We start from the raw sequence: 17,794 nt of genomic DNA, 5'->3' as shown, positions 1-17,794 counted from the left end.
AATAAGAGGGTTCTATGTGGCCCAGGAGGATTGGGGAGAGCTGGAGCAGATGGGTGAGTGGTGGGTCCTGCTTCTGTAAGACCAGCCCAGCCACTTCCCAGAGAAAGGTCTGCTTTGAGTGGGGCAAATCTGAAAAGGGAAAAAAGTGTTGTCTGGCAACCAACCTTCAGGGAGTCACTGGAGACTTCCTGAGGTGCTGATGCCAAAAAGTATCAAGGACCAGGGGCATGGTAGTCTTTAAGAACCAAAGGAGGCCCACTTCTAACCCTCATCAAAAAAGGGAGTGGAAAGCTCCAAAATGATTAAGTTCACTGTGATCATAACTATTGGGGGGGGGGGGGGGGGAAAGATTGTATGCTTGTGGAAGGAAAAGAGTAAAAATAAAATAAATTGTGTCAAGGTTGTGAGCTGTGGATCATTTCTTCTTGAAAGCATTCTTGAATATTGTTTCTGTGTTATCTTGTCAGTAATTGAAATAAGTATATTGAAAAGAAAGGAAACCTGAGTTTGAGGATAAATGCAGAAGCCTGAGCCTTGCTAGGAAGCAATTTGATATCTATAAAAGGACTCTCTCTATATGTTACAAGAACTGGAGTCATCCCAAGAAAGCTGAGCCCAAGTAATGCTGGGAGAGCCATGCCATTAGAGAGACCTACCCAACACGTGCAAAGAATATAGGGTGTGTCAGCCCCAACACTCTGCACTGCCCAACTGTAGGGAAAGCAGAGGGTGGTGGCATGTTGGAAGCCCAGCACTAATGTCCAGGAATGTGGCATTTCCAGGGCTTCATGACTCCAGGTGGACAACAAGCGCAGAACAAGTCCAGCTTCTCTCTGCTAACACTGTGAGGCTCCCCTGGGATCTTTTATTTGAAGGTAAAATTTGGCTACTTGGGAGGCTAGGTATCATTAGGTGAAAGTGGACTTGATGGGGGCTTGACGAATGAGCAAACTATGGTTTTTCCAGTAGTCATGTATGCATGTGAGAGTTGGACTATAAAGAAAGCTCAGCGCTGAAAAATTGATGCTTTTGAACAGTGGTGTTGGAGAAGACTCTTGAGAGTCCCTTGGGCTGCAAGGAGGTCCAACCAGTCCATCCTACAAGACATCAGTCCTGAATATTCATTGGAAGGACTGATGCTGAAGCTGAAACTCCAACACTTTGGCCATTTGCTGTGAAGAACTGACTCACTTGAAAAGACCCTGGTGCTGGGAAAGATTGAGGGCAGGAGGAGAAGGGGATGACAGAGGATGAGATGGTTGGATGGCATCGCCGACTCTATGGACATGAGTTTGAGTAAGCTCTGGGAGTTGGTGATGGACAGAGAGGCCTAGTGTGCTGCCATCCATGGGGTTGCAAAGAGTCAGACACAACTGAGCGACTGAACTGACAAATGAGCAGAGAACATTCAGAAAAGAGGGAACTCTCTCATACAAGCATTTACAACTTATGAGTTTCTTTCTAGAGCATCCTTGTGACTTAGGAAATCTCATTGATTCACTTCCTTAATGTTTTAGAAAGTAGGTTAAACGTCTTTCCCCCGCTTCTATGTTTGCTGTGTAAAAGGCGACGGTGGGAGCTCCCCAGAAGATTCTGAGCGAAACCCGACTTGGGGGTCTGTGCTGGATATGGACCCCAGCCCTTTCAGCACGAGGCTTGCATGTTCAACGACTTCACCATATGTTACAGAGCCTTTTTCACTGGTAAATGCAGACCCTCCAGACATTTTAGGGGCTTCCCTCATAGCTCAGTAGGTAAAGAATCTACCTGCAATGCAGGAGACCCGGGTTCGATTCCTGGGTTGGGAAGATCCCCTGGAGAAGGAAATAGCAACCCACTCCAGTATTTGTGCCTGGAGAATCCCATGGCACAGTTATGTGAGGAGGAGCCTGGCAGGCTACAGTCCCTGGTGTCGCAAAGAGTCAGACACAACTTAGCAACTAAACCACACCAGACATTTTAGGAATCAAAACTGAGAAAGGACATTTGCTGGGCTGAGGACTTATTAAATGGCAGAAATGGTCAGAGGCCTCCGTCAGCACAGAAGGATGGAATTCTAAGAGAAGCAACCTCAGGAGAGGGAGGGGTGCCCCCGAAAGGCTCTTATCAACATCTGAACTTACCATCGTCTTTTTCACATACACTTCTTGACCTCGGGATAATCCAAAATCGGCTATCTTGGCTACGTAGTTTTCACCAACTAAAATGTTCCTGGCAGCTAGGTCCCTGTGAATAAACTGAAATTAAAAAAAAAAAAAAAAAAAACAAGTCATGTATTTTCACCATCATATTTGGTTTTTTCACTTCATTTTGTTTGCACAAAGAGCAGGAGCTTTGGGAAATCTAGAGGATAGTATGAAAAAGTGTTTTTAAAAAGCTACCAGAATCCAGTTCCCTTCTAGTTCCTCTTCTAAATGCTGAGTGGATTCTGCTGAACGACCCACAGGTCTTTGGAGGAGCATTTCAGGAAGAAGCACCAGGTTATGCAATATTCCAATTACCATGAAAGGTCTCTGCTGTGTGTGTTATGTGGAGTTACGTGAAGCTAAGACCAGTGAAGGCACCTCACCAAATACATATGATGAGATTCACTAGATAAACATACCGTTAGCATGGAGCATGAACTTCTATATAAAGAGATAGAATATTAACAAGCAATAAAATTAGGGAGAGTTTGAGAAGGAATTAAGGAAGAGAGGTGAACTGGGGGGAAAAAAATCTAAACTCTGATATCAGGGAGAATTTTGGAAGAAAGATGCTCAAAGCAAGGTTTCCAGAACAAACCTGTTTTTGGCTCAGGTAGTCCATACCCCGGGCCACATCTGCTGCGAAATGGAGAAGCTGCTGGGAGGAGAGTGTGGAGGCGGTGCTGTTGGCGATGGCAAACGCGGGGTCCGTCTCTAGCACTCGGCTCTTTCGTAGGAAGTCCAGGAGGTTGCCATGGGGGGCATACTCAATGGCCAGGTACAGGTAGCCTGTGGGGCAAGGGAGGAAGCATCACTTTATCAGTAGCCCTAAACCCTGGTGATATTTCTGAGATGTGCTTTGGTCCTCGAGGACTGCTTATAAAATTCCATTTTATCTTAAAATAACACATCTAGTGGTACTGATATGGGTAATGCTGGGGACAGAAGGAAAACAAGTGACATCATTCCTGCAAAAGGGGGCCATGCCTGCACTTAGGGTTCCCCTCTCCACTCCTACCAAACAGCAGGCTTCCTGAATGCTTCACCTACTGGGTAACACAAGTAGAATGAAATCAAAACATCTGCTTCCAGATGACTTAGTCCACACCACCTTTTATTTTTCATTCAATATTGACTGAGAACCTAATATGAACCGGACATGTTATTCCAGTATGAATTCAGCTTCACCTGAGGTTATTTTTTAAAACAAACAAATGATTAAATACCCAAAGCAGAAAGACCCACACCAGGTAAATTCCTCTCTCTCCTGACTTCTTCTCCTTCCTAAAATCCAGACTAAGTCAATTCAATTGTTGAGTGCATCACTGGTCAGCAAAGTCTAGTGGCAGGGATTGCAATTTTGCTTACAGAAACCAGAAATGTCAAACTTTTAGGAAAAAAATAAAATATTTCCTACAGGAAAGTATGGTTCATTGTCTTAGTTTTATTCCAAATTGTTTTCTCCCTTTTCTTTTTTTAATGAAATGTAATCTTGAGTAAACTCCGGGAGTTGGTGATGGACAGGGAGGCCTGGTGTGCTGTGATTCTTGGGGTCGCAAAGAGTCAGACACGACTGAGCGACTGAACTGAACTGAACTGAACTGAATCTGCTTTGATAACAATTATTCATCTTTGAAGCCAATGAAAGTATAGTGCTCTGTTTTAATATTTTTTAAAAGTGAATTATTTGGCATATACTTTTTATGTAAAATGAATGTAAACTTCAAAGATATTCTAAGAAAGTGAAATTCTTAAAAAAAAAAAAAGCTTCTAGCACTGAATCCTGTTGTACTATAAGGAAAGATATACCTCAATTCTGGTATGAATGTATTTTCTCAGTTTACTGAACTATACAATTTTAAGAGTCAACCAATTATGTGACAATAGAGCAAAAAATCTTCTGTCACTATAAGTTTTTTTTTTTTAAACATTCACTTACTGCTGTCCCATGCTGATTACTGTTCTCAGGAAATAGCTCAAAAATAAGTGTCATTACTTCATTATTTAACCTAAGAGACATTATCTGACTTTCAGAATTACACCCTTATTGGATCACAGAATGATATATTGTTTGAAGTACCAGTATTTTTAGTTTAATAAATTGAGGAAAAGGAAGTAGTCTCTTTTCCATTGTTGGTATTTGTCCTGCAAAGTCAACAAGAGGTTGTAAAGTTTGCAAATAATTACCATGTGGAGCTTTTTCCTTGGAGTAAATTTTTCCATGAGAAATTAAGAGTAAGCATGGATTTAGAACTGCAAACCCAGGTAGCATGCAGAGGTAAACCCATAGATTTCTTATTACCTACTCATTCACAGCTAACTCCACACATTACAATAGGAAATACTCAATAAACATTTGAATTAATAATATGATTTGAACTTAAGAGTATGTGTGACATAGGATAGTTGTAAAACTTCAATGTAATTGTACAGGGCATTGTTTTGGATAAAAACAAAGTACTATTAGATATAGGCTTATTATTATTCTTTCAACCTAAGTATCATCAGTCCTTTCACATTACAGTAGGTTATTGGCATTCACAGATTTAACATTTGGAGTATTGGTTACTTGGGTTTGGAGGGAAAATGAAAAGTCAACTAAGAAGAAGCAATGTACTTCACTTTTCCTGGTGCTGAGTGCAGCCTCCACCCACCTAGTAGTGATTTGAGAAAACCTCTGGATTAGCAAAGATGGGAGCATGTAGAAGCTGTGGGTATCTTTGGGCATTACTAATTGAACTGCATCAGAAGCCAAAAGACTCACCCTTGGGACCGCCCTTCAAAAACATGCCACATCTCAGCATAGTCTATTCATGGGGCCAGACATTCAGACTGAAATTGCAACTTAAAAAGTAGGTAGCAATCTTAGATGACTTATCTTTCCTAACTTCAATATGGAATGTGCCTGATTTTCTTTCTTTTTTTAAAACAAATCTGGCAGGAGAAACAGGAAAAGAGCATCTTACCACGATGTTCACATGCTCCCAAGAGATTGATGATGTTTGGGTGGTGTCCAAGTTTACAAAGAACCTCCAGTTCCCCAGCGAAGTCCCTGTGGTCATCTTTGGAAGCATATTCTGGGAAGAAAGTCAAGAGTTGTGACCCCTTTCTGTGATGCCTCATCAGAAACAACTGTACCCTCTGATCCCCATCACCTTCAGGTACACTCAGCCGTCACTGGGTCTGGAAAACGTTAGAGAAATCAAAGAGACGACTCTAACACAGGGGCTGGGCCTATCCACATTTTGGGCCAATGCTTCTTGTTGTTGGGGGCTGTCCTGTGGCAAGGAGGATGTTTAGCTGCCCCCCTGACCTGACCCACTAGTTACCAGTAGCCCAACCAAAAATGTACCCAGATCACCAAGTGCCCCCCCTGGAAACCAAATCATCTCTGTTTGGGAACCACTGTTGAAGCCCTCAAATATACCGAGAAATGGTCTGGTTGAGATGGAGCTGCGTCCATTCTCAGACCCTGGCTCTCCAGAGACAAACACACTAAGGAATAACACCAAAATTTTAGTGAAACATTGCCAGTAGTGAATACACCTTACTTTATTATAATAATTTTACTTAGCTTTTTACATAAACCAGAATAGAATACTGTGCTCAGTTGTGTTCAACTCTTTGTGACCCCATGGACTATAACCCACCAGGCTTCTCTGTCCATGGGATTTTCCAGGCAAGAATACTGGAGTGGGTTGCCATTTCCTTCTCCAGGGGATCTTGCTGATGAAGGGATCAAACCTAGTCTCCTGCATTTCAGTTGGATTCTTTACCAACTGAGTCACCAGGGAAGCCCACATAAGCCAGACTTGCTGGAAAAACTCAAATCTCAATGACACCTTTATAGAAGTTGCTTCGTAGTCAGGAAACAGTTGCATTTCTTTCTGTTCCTGTCATTCCGTCTCTCCATAAGCACTTTGATCAGAGGCAGAACCACCAATCAGGCTGAAGAGAAAACTCTTTGGCTGATGTGCATCTGGTTGGTCAGCCTTGAGTTGGTGACAGTATGCTATGATTGCTTTTTGAGGAAATAACATTGGGGGAAAGAGTGATAGAGAGCTGGTAGCCATGTGCATGCCTGACCATGCTTGGAAATTATGGGAAGGTTTCATATGGGCTAAGGGGACCCACGAGGCTGGCAGGTAACAATTCTAAGTCTAGTACCCTGTTTATACCACCGGAGCCCAAGGGTCAATGCCTCGGGAACATTTTAGAAGCAAAGCTCCTTGTAATAGGTTGTTGCTTCACACCAGTAAGTGCCCTCTTTGCATGCATGACTTTTCCTGCAAAACTTTTCTGCCCTGGTGCACTATTAAGTTATACTACCTCTTTACATGGACATGAGATGGACAATCAGCTCAGGTCAGATCCCAATCAGCATAAAAACTGATGCTACAAAGTTCTACACCCTCTCTCCTCTCACCATTTTTACTGCTTCCTAAAACTCCTGTGACTAAAGTTCGAAAAGGAAAAGGAATTTCTGGATTCTAGCAGGGTTTGTTTGGGTGTGCGTCTGTGTGTGTGTGTTGAAACACTACTGTCTGTAAGCATAAATAATACTGTGTTTATTTTGTTCATTTCCTGACATGTGTTTTCTAGCAATGCAGAAAGCAGTGATGACTTAATAAGATTTAGGGTTAATTGTCATCCTAGGCTTAATGTTGCAGTTAAGAAGAAGGAAAACCCATCAGCAACCTTAGCAAGTCCTTATTGTGGAGCTGCCCAACACAAGTGGCAATTACAGTGCTGGCTCTAATATATCACTTGCCAAGCCTGTGTGTGTAAAAACAACAGTGCAGCTTCCCAGTCAAGTCATCCGTAAACTGCCATTTCACACGCAACAGAAGACAGCTAGAGTTGCCAGGGAACATGTCAATCTGCTTTCTCAGAAGATCTTCTTCAATAAGTGGGCCCTAAGCAGTCTTGAACACAACTGGAAAAGATCTCGTTTTGTGACCATAAATCAATGGTTTCTAAGCTTGAGTGTACAGAAGAGCCGCTGAGCAAGTTTAGGGACCCCAGTTTTTCCCTGCATCATCCCAGAAATTTGAATAGATTAGAACCACGAGGAGGAAAAACTCAAGTAGATGCATTTCTAATTATTTCCAGGAATGCTGATGTAGATAATCCATGAAGATAGTGATTTGCCAAGTGTGGTCTCCAAATTCTGAGACTCAGCATCCCATGGGAACTAGTTAGAACTGCAAGCCCTCTGGTCCTGGGCCAGATCTGCTTAATCAGAAACCATAGGGTAGAGCTGAAGAGTCTGTTTTTTAACAAGTCTCCCGGGTGATTTGGATGCGTGATCAATGTTGAGAACCACTGCATTAAGAGAAACAGTAATGCTTCCTGAAAGTCAGCAGGGTGGGACAGAGAGTCTGTGTTCTCACATCCCAGTGAATCCAGACAGTGGCTCTAAACAGCTCATGCCTTCAAGTTTACATCCTGACCCTCAAAGGAAATATCACCTTCAGCTGCATAGAACAGCTCCATCTAACATCATGCCAATTTTTTGTTTAAAAGAATATGAGACCTTAGAGGAAAGATTCAACAGGAAGTCAAGCTGTCCCCCCACCCTATTAAAATGCTGACTTGATCGGGGCATGCACTGACCTTTCATTCTCTTGATGGCAGCGTCCATCCGTAACCCATCCTTCTTGATGCGAGCCTTAAGAACCTGGCCAAAATTACCCTCCCCAATCACATCTTGAAATTTGATGTCATTCCAGTCAAGCACTGGATAAATGGTAGGATCTGGGTTGTTTTTGGCCTTCCTGTTCAGGGCAAGAGTTCCTGAGTTGAACTGCACAGCTGGTTCTTCCCTCTACAAAAATAATGGTTTTGTGTCAGGATTTTTCATAATTTTTAAGGTACATAATACGTTCTGTTTTGTGCCCACACTAGGTGAAAAAAAGAAACAGTATACCCAGTTCTCGAATGAAGATGGAAACAGGGTTCATCTAATAGGCCCACTTGGATGAAGTGGCAGCCAGTAGAGCTGCATGGGCATGATCATAGGCCTCAGTGGGAAAGCATGCCACAATCGATTAGTTATGTCTGCAGGGATGCGGGAGGGGAGGATAATAGCATGTATGTCATGACACACACTTGAGTTACTTGAGTTATTCACACTTGAGTTTCTACCCTGCTGTGGAATGAGCAGCTATTCAGTTCTGGTTTGGAAAAGAACTCAGAGATCTATCTGGAGAAGTCACAGGACATGCCTCTGTGAGAGCTTTTTTCCTCGCTTCATCTTGGTCTCCTTGCCTCTTACTCACTCTCTCCCACTTGACTTAAAGCTCAGAGTCTCTCGAGCCCAAGACAGTATCTCCTTTTCTCCTGAGTTTCGGTGGCTGCTGGCAGTATCAGGACGAAGCATCAGTACCATGATGAGCTCCAGCACTGTCTACCCTCCTGCTGGACCTTCCTCTCTAGTGACAGACTGAAGGGCATCTCAGGGACTCGTATCAGGAAGATTTACCTCATTTGGAATATGTAATTGTATTTAGTGCTTCATATATAGAATCAGTAAAGTTGGGTACAGATTAATTTTACAGAACTCGAAATCACAGAGAAATGTTCAGGCTATACTATCTCAAGGATTCAAATGCGGTGCCTGTCGGTAAAAGTATGATTTGTAAGCCTTTGCAACTGGTCAAAATTCCTAGATGAAAGAAAAAAGTAGTGCCAAGTACCATGAATCCTGACTGCAGACTGAAGGGTACACAAGGATGGAGATACACACGTAGATATAATACATATATATATATATGGGGGATACTATTAGAAGTACAAAATGGAAACTGAAAACAAAAGTGAAGAAAACTGATCTAGTATCAATATTCATGACTTATCACTCTGAGGTGTGGCTCCCCTCATGCCCGTCATTACAATAATGGTCAGTTCTTTATATTGCAAGATTACTCTCACTGGTGACTTATCACTAGGATGACTCTATTCTCTTTTTGATGGGGCCATAGTCCTGCTTCAGGCTTAATTTTCTGCATAATTATTAAGAGTAACCTTTTCACTCTCAGAATTGTTCTGAATTGGACAAGAACTTATATAGTCATGCTAGTTATCTACCATTTCATAATGGAAGACAAAGAAAAGATGAAATTTGCCTAAGGGAAATAACTTCCTTTACAAGTAAATTTTCTGACCCACATCTTTAAAATACTGCTTGGAAGATGAGACACTACCACGTTTTGGAAGGCTTGAGCCATTCTCCTTTGGACGTTTGCCCTCTTCAGCTGCAGCATGATCAGAAAGGCCAACAGCACCGTCAGGCAGGTCATTCCCGCTGAGCCGAGGATGGCGATAAGCAGCATCTTCCTGCCTCCGAGGTCTGCTGGTGCTGAGCAGAACGCAGGAGAAGCAGCAGGTTAGTCTAGATGGAGAGATAGGCCACGGCCATCTGCAGGAGAAGTCATGGTGTAATGGGAACATCAAGGCAGCCTGAGTCCTGCCACCTGATGGCTAGGTGACCTAGTGCTACTCATTTATTCTCTGGAACTCACTGGAGACAAGTCTGACTCACAGGGCTGTTAACAAGTTCAAAGGAGTGTGCAAAAGGGCTTTTTACAAGTCAACATGCTAATCACCAAAGCTGCTAAGCGCCAAAGAATTGATGCTTTTGAACTGTGGTGTTGGAGAAGACTCTTGAGAGTCCCTTGGACTGCAAAGAGATCCAACCAGTCAATCCTAAAGGAAATCAGTCCTGAAAGTTCATTGGAAGGACTGATGCTGAAGCTGAAACTCCAATACTTTGGCCACCAGATTTGAAGATACCCTGATGCTGGAAAATATTGAAGGCAGGAGGAGAAGGGGACGACAGAGGATGAGATGGTTGGATGGCATCACTGACTCGATGGATGTGAGTTTGACCAAGCTCCAGGAGTTGGTGATGGACAGGGAAGCCTGGCCTGCTACAGTCCTCAGGGTCACAAAGAGTTGGACATGACTGAGTGACTGAACTAAACTGATGTTAATCACTAATTGTTGCCCTTCGTTCAACTTTCATTTCCAAGTACAGGCCCAAGCAGATGAATATTATCTCATAATAGTGAGAATGACTAAATACATCTATCACTTTGGGAAAGTGACTAAACCTCCCTGAACAATTTCCCCACCTAGAAAAGCTTGCAAGCTCTATGATGCTAAGAGCACAGAATTTGTAAGATATTTTGATTTGGGTTTTTCTGGTTTTAAAGAGCTGAAAATAACCTGAGAATACCAATGGGAGAAGCAAAGAAGGAAGCAAAGAAGAGAAAAAACAGATAAACTATTGAATTTAGGGCTTAGGTCAAAATGGACTATTAAAGACTACGGTTTAACTCTTCCACTTCTTTTCCTTGCTTAAATTAAAATACAATTAAATTCAATGTATTTTTATAAAAAGCAGCATGTAGAGCATGATCTCATCTAACAATTATTCTTTTTATTAGCTATCTTTCCTTCTATTTCCATGCATGTGTACATAAAGAGATGTCTGAAATGGGATGGTGAGGATTTTTAGTTTTGTTACATCTTGTTTTTAAATTTTTCTCTTTGTATTTTATTTATAGCTTGGATTTAGGGCCTGTATGTGTTTTATGAAAACACAAGTAATTATAGAAATGATGCATCTATTAAGAGTGTCATCTGAAAACTATGATTCTCTGTAATTTACAGACTCAACATTCCTTGGATATTTCAAACATATTCTAAAAAATCAGCACTGAAAACAGAGCTTATTGGATTTAATTTCTTAAGCCCTAGGTAGCCCTCAAAAGAACCAAGAAGTTTTTAGTGCTATGATACTTTCTGTAAAAATAAGCTGGTCTGAATTATAAATTTGCAAAAAATCACCATTTCCCTCTAAAGTCCCTCTAGCTACATTCCCTTGAACAAGCTGTACAGTGCAGAGGGCGAGGAAATGCAATTTCAGACTAATCTCAAAGGGAAGTCTCCCAGAAGCTTCAACCCTTCCCACCTGTGATGTCCTTGTTCACTAATTACATTCAACAGGTTTTACCAGCCACAAACACTGGAGAGGATTAAGAGGTATAGCCGTCCAGTTATGAAATAAAGAAACCACAGGGATATAATATACAGCGTATAGAATATAGCCAATAATAACTTTGTTTGGAGACAGAGAATTACTAGCCTTACTGTGGTGATCATTCATAATATATGCAAATGTCAAATCCCTACATAGTGCCCTCAAAACTGACATAATATTGCACATCAACTGTATTTCAAATTTAAAAAAATCAGACACTGGCCCTCTTGTGCTTGGCACTGAAGGATCTCTGTCTCAAAGAGCTTATTCTCTCTGAGGTAGGGGTTAGTGATGGACACAGAGCCATCATAACCTGGATCTAAAAAGTAAAAGAAAACTCAGAATAGCATAGTGTCACCCAAGTTAAAAGAGGAGTTCATTTTGAGAAAGAACGGAGTGTGGTTCCTGGAGCCTCCCACCGAAGCACTGCATAGGCCTTCCTCCAATAAGCTGGGTCCTTAGTCTTCTTTTTCCACAGAATCACATTCAGATTCCTCAGACCCTCAACTGCTAGATGGGGGGTGCTGATGGGCTAAGTTCATTTAAGGCTTAATAATAGAAAATGGATCAACAGGGTATCCCTCCAAGGGGAATTTTCAGCTTAAGGATCTCTTTAGAGATGGTGATCTCTATTAAGGACAAGCCTATTGTATCACAATATTGTGATATTGTATCACAAGATGTGAATATGGAGTAAATATCTTAAAACAGTGGGGCTTTTCTGATACTCCCCAGAAATAATAATATGTAAATACCTGTCTACTCTACCAACCTTGAGATTCAGAAAGAGTCATCAGTTCATGAGAAGAGGTTGGATTGCTTGAGCCTATATTGTTCTCTGCAAAGATGTCCACCTGGTAAGCTGTTTGGGGCTCAAGGCCCTTGAGTTGATACTGGGTAATGGTGGCATTCTTGATCTTCACATCAATGTGTTGGTCTTCATTCTTTCCCTGAACCTTGTAACGGATGATAATAGCAGAAATAGAATAGCCATCCAGGATTGTCCAAGAGATCACAGCCGAAGAGTCTGTGATGTTGGAAATCTTGATGTTTTCTGGTTGAGGAGGAACAACTAGAAATTAAAAAAACAAAAACATATTTTCCTTAAGATGCATTACCATCTCTTTGACTGTTATGCTTTTGAGAGAGAGTGAATGTCAGCCCATAAACCATGAATGGCTACTAAGTGTTATATCTCATGGTAACTCCAATCAGTTTGTGGTGGATTCAACACAGACTTGACAACATGGCCACATGTGGGAAACTGGCAACACACACAAATCACATATTTGCCATCCTTACACTGAATTAAGACCTCAGAAATTCTGTTACTCCACAAACTGCCATTTTACTGTTCTTGATGCTGAGGAAAACAAAGATTATGAGAGCTTATATAGGCCCTTTCATATTGTAACTCATTGACTCCACATAACAATCTTACTGTTCGTAATTGAGGCCTGGAGACATTAAGTGACTTGGCCACGGTCACACAGCTTTTAAGAAATAGATTCAACTAGAAGAAATAAGGATTCCTATTAGTTTGCAATTAGCCACCAGCCCATAAGAACTATCCTTGTTAAGCACTTGTTAGAAAATATGTTAAGCACTTAGTAGACATGTACAAAAAGCAAGATGAAGCGTATGCATGCATCTACACACTTACAGGTATACTTAATGTATTAAAATTATACAATATTGAATGGAAAGATATATATCAAACATAATCTTGATTTAACAAACAGAATTTTGGTTGTCTCTGGGGAGACAGGGAGAGAATTAGAGTAGGGATGATGATCAAAGAGGATTTTGATATATCTGTATCATGGAATTACTTTCATAAAAAAGGCTGAAAGCAAAGATGGCAAGATGTTAACGGCTGTTAATTCTGGGTTGTAGAAATGTAGATTTTTTTGTATTATTCTCTGTACTGGCCTATAACTTCTAATTGTCACAGGATTTTTTTAAAGATGAAGAAGACATGCCTAAACACTGACAAAATGGTTGAGACTTCCACGTTATTGATACAAGAAGAGATTGGTTGGAGAAACCCAGAGCCAGTTTGTACACCTGTTACTGGGGAAGTGGAGACTCAGCTGCAGAAGAGAAACTCAGACTCTGGCAGTTGACAAGAGACCACAGGATCCTAGTGTTAGCTATAGTTGGTGTGACCAGAAACATCTGGTCTTTGCAAGGACTCTGAAGTGCACAGACAGTTCTATGGCAGCAAATCAAATAGAACTCTCTGGTTCCTGATGAAAAAGCTTTCAAGACTACAAAGGAACCCTAGAAGTTCCAACTAATTTTTAATGGACACTCTGAAATTGAGAAGAGCCTGAAGAACAGTTTGAGAGAAAAGTTGTTTCATTACTCTCAAATATATACTGTCATGCTAAGGATTATCTGTTTTGCAGATTTTCAAGCAAAGTTCCTTGGCTTTTAAGATTAGGAGAGATCTCTCTGTAATGAATCACCATCTGCTTAATAAATAACTCCATTGAAAGGAAATGTAGGGATCCCTAGTGGTCCAGAGGTTAAGAATCCTCATGCCAATGCAGGGGACACAGGTTCAATCCCTGCTCTGGGAAGATCCCACATGCTGTGGAGCAACTAGGCCTGTGTGCCACAACTACTGTCCATATGCCACAACTACTGAAGCCGGCAAGCCCTGAGAGAGCCTGCTGTCAACAAGAGAAGCCTTCACAATAAGAAGCCCACACACTGCAACTAGAGGGTAGCCCCGCTCAGTGAAACTAGACAAAGCCTGTGCACAGCCATGAAGACCCAGTAGAGCCGAAAATAAACAAACTTTTTTTAAAAAAAGGAAAGGTAAATCGTAGGACAGTCCTGCCTGAATTATTGTTAGTCCCAACATATGGAGCATTCATAGATATTGCGGGTCACTAAAATGATTTGAGGTGTTGAGGGGAGGGCACTCATTGGCCTCCACTTACAACTAACTACCTGTCGTGGTTTCTAAGAAGCAGACTTGAAGTGATGGGAGCTAAATCTAAGTGGCAGCCACCATGCGTCATTCAGGCAAGACTGGGGCAGCATAAGTTACTTACTGTCGCTAAGGGTCCAAGCGATGAGATCTTCGCTCCATTCCCCCTGGGCCTTGGTGTTGACTCTGGCTCGGACTATGTACTGCTCCCTGGGGTGCAAGTTGTTAAGCAGCACTGAAGTCAAGTTGCCTGGCACTTTAATATTCTGCTGATCACTATTCATTTGCACAGATCTCCTCTCGACTTCAACATAAAAGTCATCTTCTGAGCTTGGGAATATTGGTTGCCAGGTCAAATTTAGAGTGGTCTGACTCTTCGGTAGGAGACTGAGACCTCTTGGAGGAGGAAGACCTAGGAGAAACCAGAAGGATCATCGTTTTTATATGAAGTGAAGCTAACAACAGCCCCAAAGGACAACCTTGGCTTCTAGAATAATATACAAGCTAGCAAAGAAACAGCTGCTAGCAGCCATGAAATACTTTTTTTTCCTACCAAAATAGCAAAAGCTTTAAAATATTAATGTGTAGTTTCAGTAACTGTAAGACAAAAATACAACCCCTCTGAAGGACAACTTGGGAATATTTTTCAAGAGCCTTAGAAATGATCATATACTTTGTATAATCTGACTACCAGGGATTTATCCTGAAGAAATAACTCAAAGGAAGCAAAAAGGCTAAGGACATGAAGATGTCCCTTACAACATTATTTATAATAACAAACAATCATAAGAAACCTAAATGCTCAAAGTAGGGAAATGCTTTAATAAATTATGATATAGCCATCCAAGGGATTAAAGCATTATTATGAAAAGTAGAGAAGCCCCTCCAAAACTTTTAACACATGAGAAATACTCTAATTTCCCCTTGGGAAAAGTCATGTCTACCATTGGTGAAAGAGGAAGGAAACTGAAAAAGTTGGAAACACTGGATTTGCCAAGGTTGTGGGGTTGCAGGTGAGCATTCAGTGTTTCTGTTCCCATTTTGAACAATATGTTTTAAAGCAATTTCAGGGTTACATCCCCTTAGCAGGGACAATTTCACATGTGACAACACAGCCTGGCAGGGCCAGGCTCTGATCACATCAAGGTTTGGCTCTGACCACAGGCTGTGTGGCCATAATTACCCCCAAGAACCTGGATCACCAGAGAGGTAACTGAATGGAAACAACTTGAGTTGTGAAATCAAAGAGGCAGAAGCATGCCCCTTTAGTTCCATGACCTTAGGAAAATTTATGTAGCATGAAATAAAAACACTCACCTTCCAGACTCACGAGAAGAAATGAGACAATGGAGGTGAAAATGCTTGGAAGGTGTTAGGGGTTCCATCAACATTTTCTCCCTCCCTTCCTTCCTACCTTATGTTGTATCAATGGACAGAGAAGGAATCTGCAAGTTTTCAGCTAATAACAGCACACTGATATTTTAAACTCCAGATATAAAATATTTTCAAAACATAAGAATAGGGATCCTCTCCTCATGCATTTTCAGTGGGGACATTACTGCCCCTAAGGGGGCAAAAATTGGTCCTTGGGGTATGAGAAAATTTTAGATAATTACGATGGTTTATGAAGGACCACAATATATAAACAAATTTATGGTATTAAAATTCAAGGCAGAAGAGACATCAAAACAAAACAGAGATGGTGTCTTAAGGACAAAACTATCTAAGAAGCTCTTTAGAGGGTTATAATTAATACAAATAATATAAAGAAGTGAAAACAAATGAATGTATATATAACAATCACTTTGCTGTACCCCTGAACTAACACCACATTGTAAATCAACTATACTCCAATAAAATGAAAAAATAAAAATAAAAAAATAAAGTAGGAAGGCTGAGAAACTTGGTCAGAGGTGACAGGAAGTGTCTATTTCCACTCCTCAGGAGAGGGACCCTCACTAACAGCTTTGACCACCCATAGACGAGGGAGAACCAGCAATCAGGTCTGCCACCTGCTTGGCACTATGCTACAGGTCTCGTTGGTCTTTTCTCCATAACCTTTGCAAATTGCGAGGTGCCATCACCTCTCTTTGCTCTTCTCTAAAGTTCCAAAATAAGCCACCTGGAATGGCCAGGCAGGCTTATAACAACACAACAGAGGGAAAGAGGGCTGATGGTGTAGAGCAAACATGCAAACCTTCTAAGCCTGCGCCTCGTACAGAGGAGCAGCCCCATAAATGGTCGTTTCCTCTTTCCCCTCCCTTTGAGAGCATGGCTTACCCGTCACCCTTCCCTACCTGCCCTCTTTCTGCCTGTGTTCAGAGTGTGTCCTGTCCCCTCCCCTCCTGGCCTTCCCGGCCTTTGCCACTCAGTCAACACACTTATAAATAGGGTGACTGCCAAATGAATTTAAAAACAAACATCAGCAAAACTCAAATGATGGGAAAAGATGAACCTTTAAGAATTCCCTTCCCACCCACCCCTGAGAACTACTTTGAAATATTCCAAGAGACCTCTGAATACATCCTGGCTGGAACATATTCTGAGAGCTGAAGACAGCACACTGTGGGTCTGTTAAGTGTTTTATGTTCTGTTCCATAAATACTTTCCATCTGAGTCAGATTGTGCCCTTCCCCTTTTGATTCATCAGCACTGGCCTAGGAGAGAATAAGCTGCCGTTTGCTTCGTAGCAGCAACCTGATGACATTTCAGGGGCCCTTTGCATCACAGTCATGGAGGTGCCTTTTATCCTCTAAATCATATGTGGTTTCCAGGGTTATTTTCTTTTTAAGATTTTTTTTTTCTAATGTGGGCCATTTTTAAAGTCTTTATTGAATTTGTTACAATATTGGTTCTGTTTTATGTGTTGGTTTCTTGGCTGCAAGGCAAGGGGATTTTTACCTCCCTGACCAGAGATCGAACACACGCCCCCTGTGTTGGAAGGCAAAGTCTTAAGCACTGGACTGCCAGGGAAGTCCCTGCCAGCGTTATTTTTGGTGTTTCTACCTGGTGGGTTCCCGGGAAGCCACCTCTTACTTGTACAATGCTTCTACAAGCATCAGAGCAGCTCCTGAGTTTCATCTGGTTCATTAACGATGCTGCCGGTCAGATGGATACTAGGCGGGGGGTGTGAGGGAGGAGTGTATGAGGAATGCACAACCTTTGCAGAAGAGCTTGATGCTCTTCCTAGTTTCTCACTAAAGCATCCCATATCCTTCTGCCTTTAGTAAATGGATGAAAACTAGGAAAACTCATCAATCGGGAAAGGATTTGGTGCCTTTGGGCTCCAGGTTAAAAAAAAAAAAAGGTTAATAATAACTGGAGAAATAGAAAGGGATCAGGTCTGAAGATCTAGTATGATGATGAAGAATCTGATACATCACCATAGCCAAGTTATTAACCACTCTGGGACTCTGCTTTTCAATCTATAAAATGGGAAAGATGACAATTCTAAGAATTAAATAAATGTGAACCTGAAACTGTAGAGCACTGACCAAGAGGTAGTAACAGAATAGTTACACGCAAGGCACATTAAACACTAAAGAGGACGTTTACAAGGACTCACTCAGACATATCAGAGGCGGGGAACTGGGTAGCAGAAAGCTGGAGTTCAGGCTAGCA

The 17,794-nt window shown here is 41.6% G+C and overlaps 1 protein-coding gene across 2 annotated transcripts in view; it reads right to left on the bottom strand.

Annotated features, from left to right (window-relative positions):
* Positions 1 to 17,794, bottom strand: part of TEK (TEK receptor tyrosine kinase) — a 104,894-nt gene that overhangs the window by 9,247 nt on the left and 77,853 nt on the right. The window contains exons 12-18 of one of the 2 annotated variants that reach the window (XM_043486706.1): positions 14,298 to 14,585; positions 12,005 to 12,304; positions 9,392 to 9,546; positions 7,803 to 8,013; positions 5,153 to 5,263; positions 2,785 to 2,975; positions 2,124 to 2,237 (exon numbers count right to left, since the gene is read on the bottom strand). In XM_043486706.1, coding sequence (XP_043342641.1) covers positions 2,124 to 2,237; positions 2,785 to 2,975; positions 5,153 to 5,263; positions 7,803 to 8,013; positions 9,392 to 9,546; positions 12,005 to 12,304; positions 14,298 to 14,585 — 1,370 coding nt within the window. The remainder of the gene's footprint in view (positions 1 to 2,123; positions 2,238 to 2,784; positions 2,976 to 5,152; positions 5,264 to 7,802; positions 8,014 to 9,391; positions 9,547 to 12,004; positions 12,305 to 14,297; positions 14,586 to 17,794) is intronic. The other variant, XM_043486707.1, reaches the window with a different exon arrangement.

The sequence above is a fragment of the Cervus canadensis genome, chromosome 14 (genome assembly GCF_019320065.1).
Source record: "Cervus canadensis isolate Bull #8, Minnesota chromosome 14, ASM1932006v1, whole genome shotgun sequence".
Lineage (NCBI taxonomy): Eukaryota > Metazoa > Chordata > Mammalia > Artiodactyla > Cervidae > Cervus > Cervus canadensis.
This window is presented reverse-complemented; position numbering and strand designations above follow the sequence as displayed.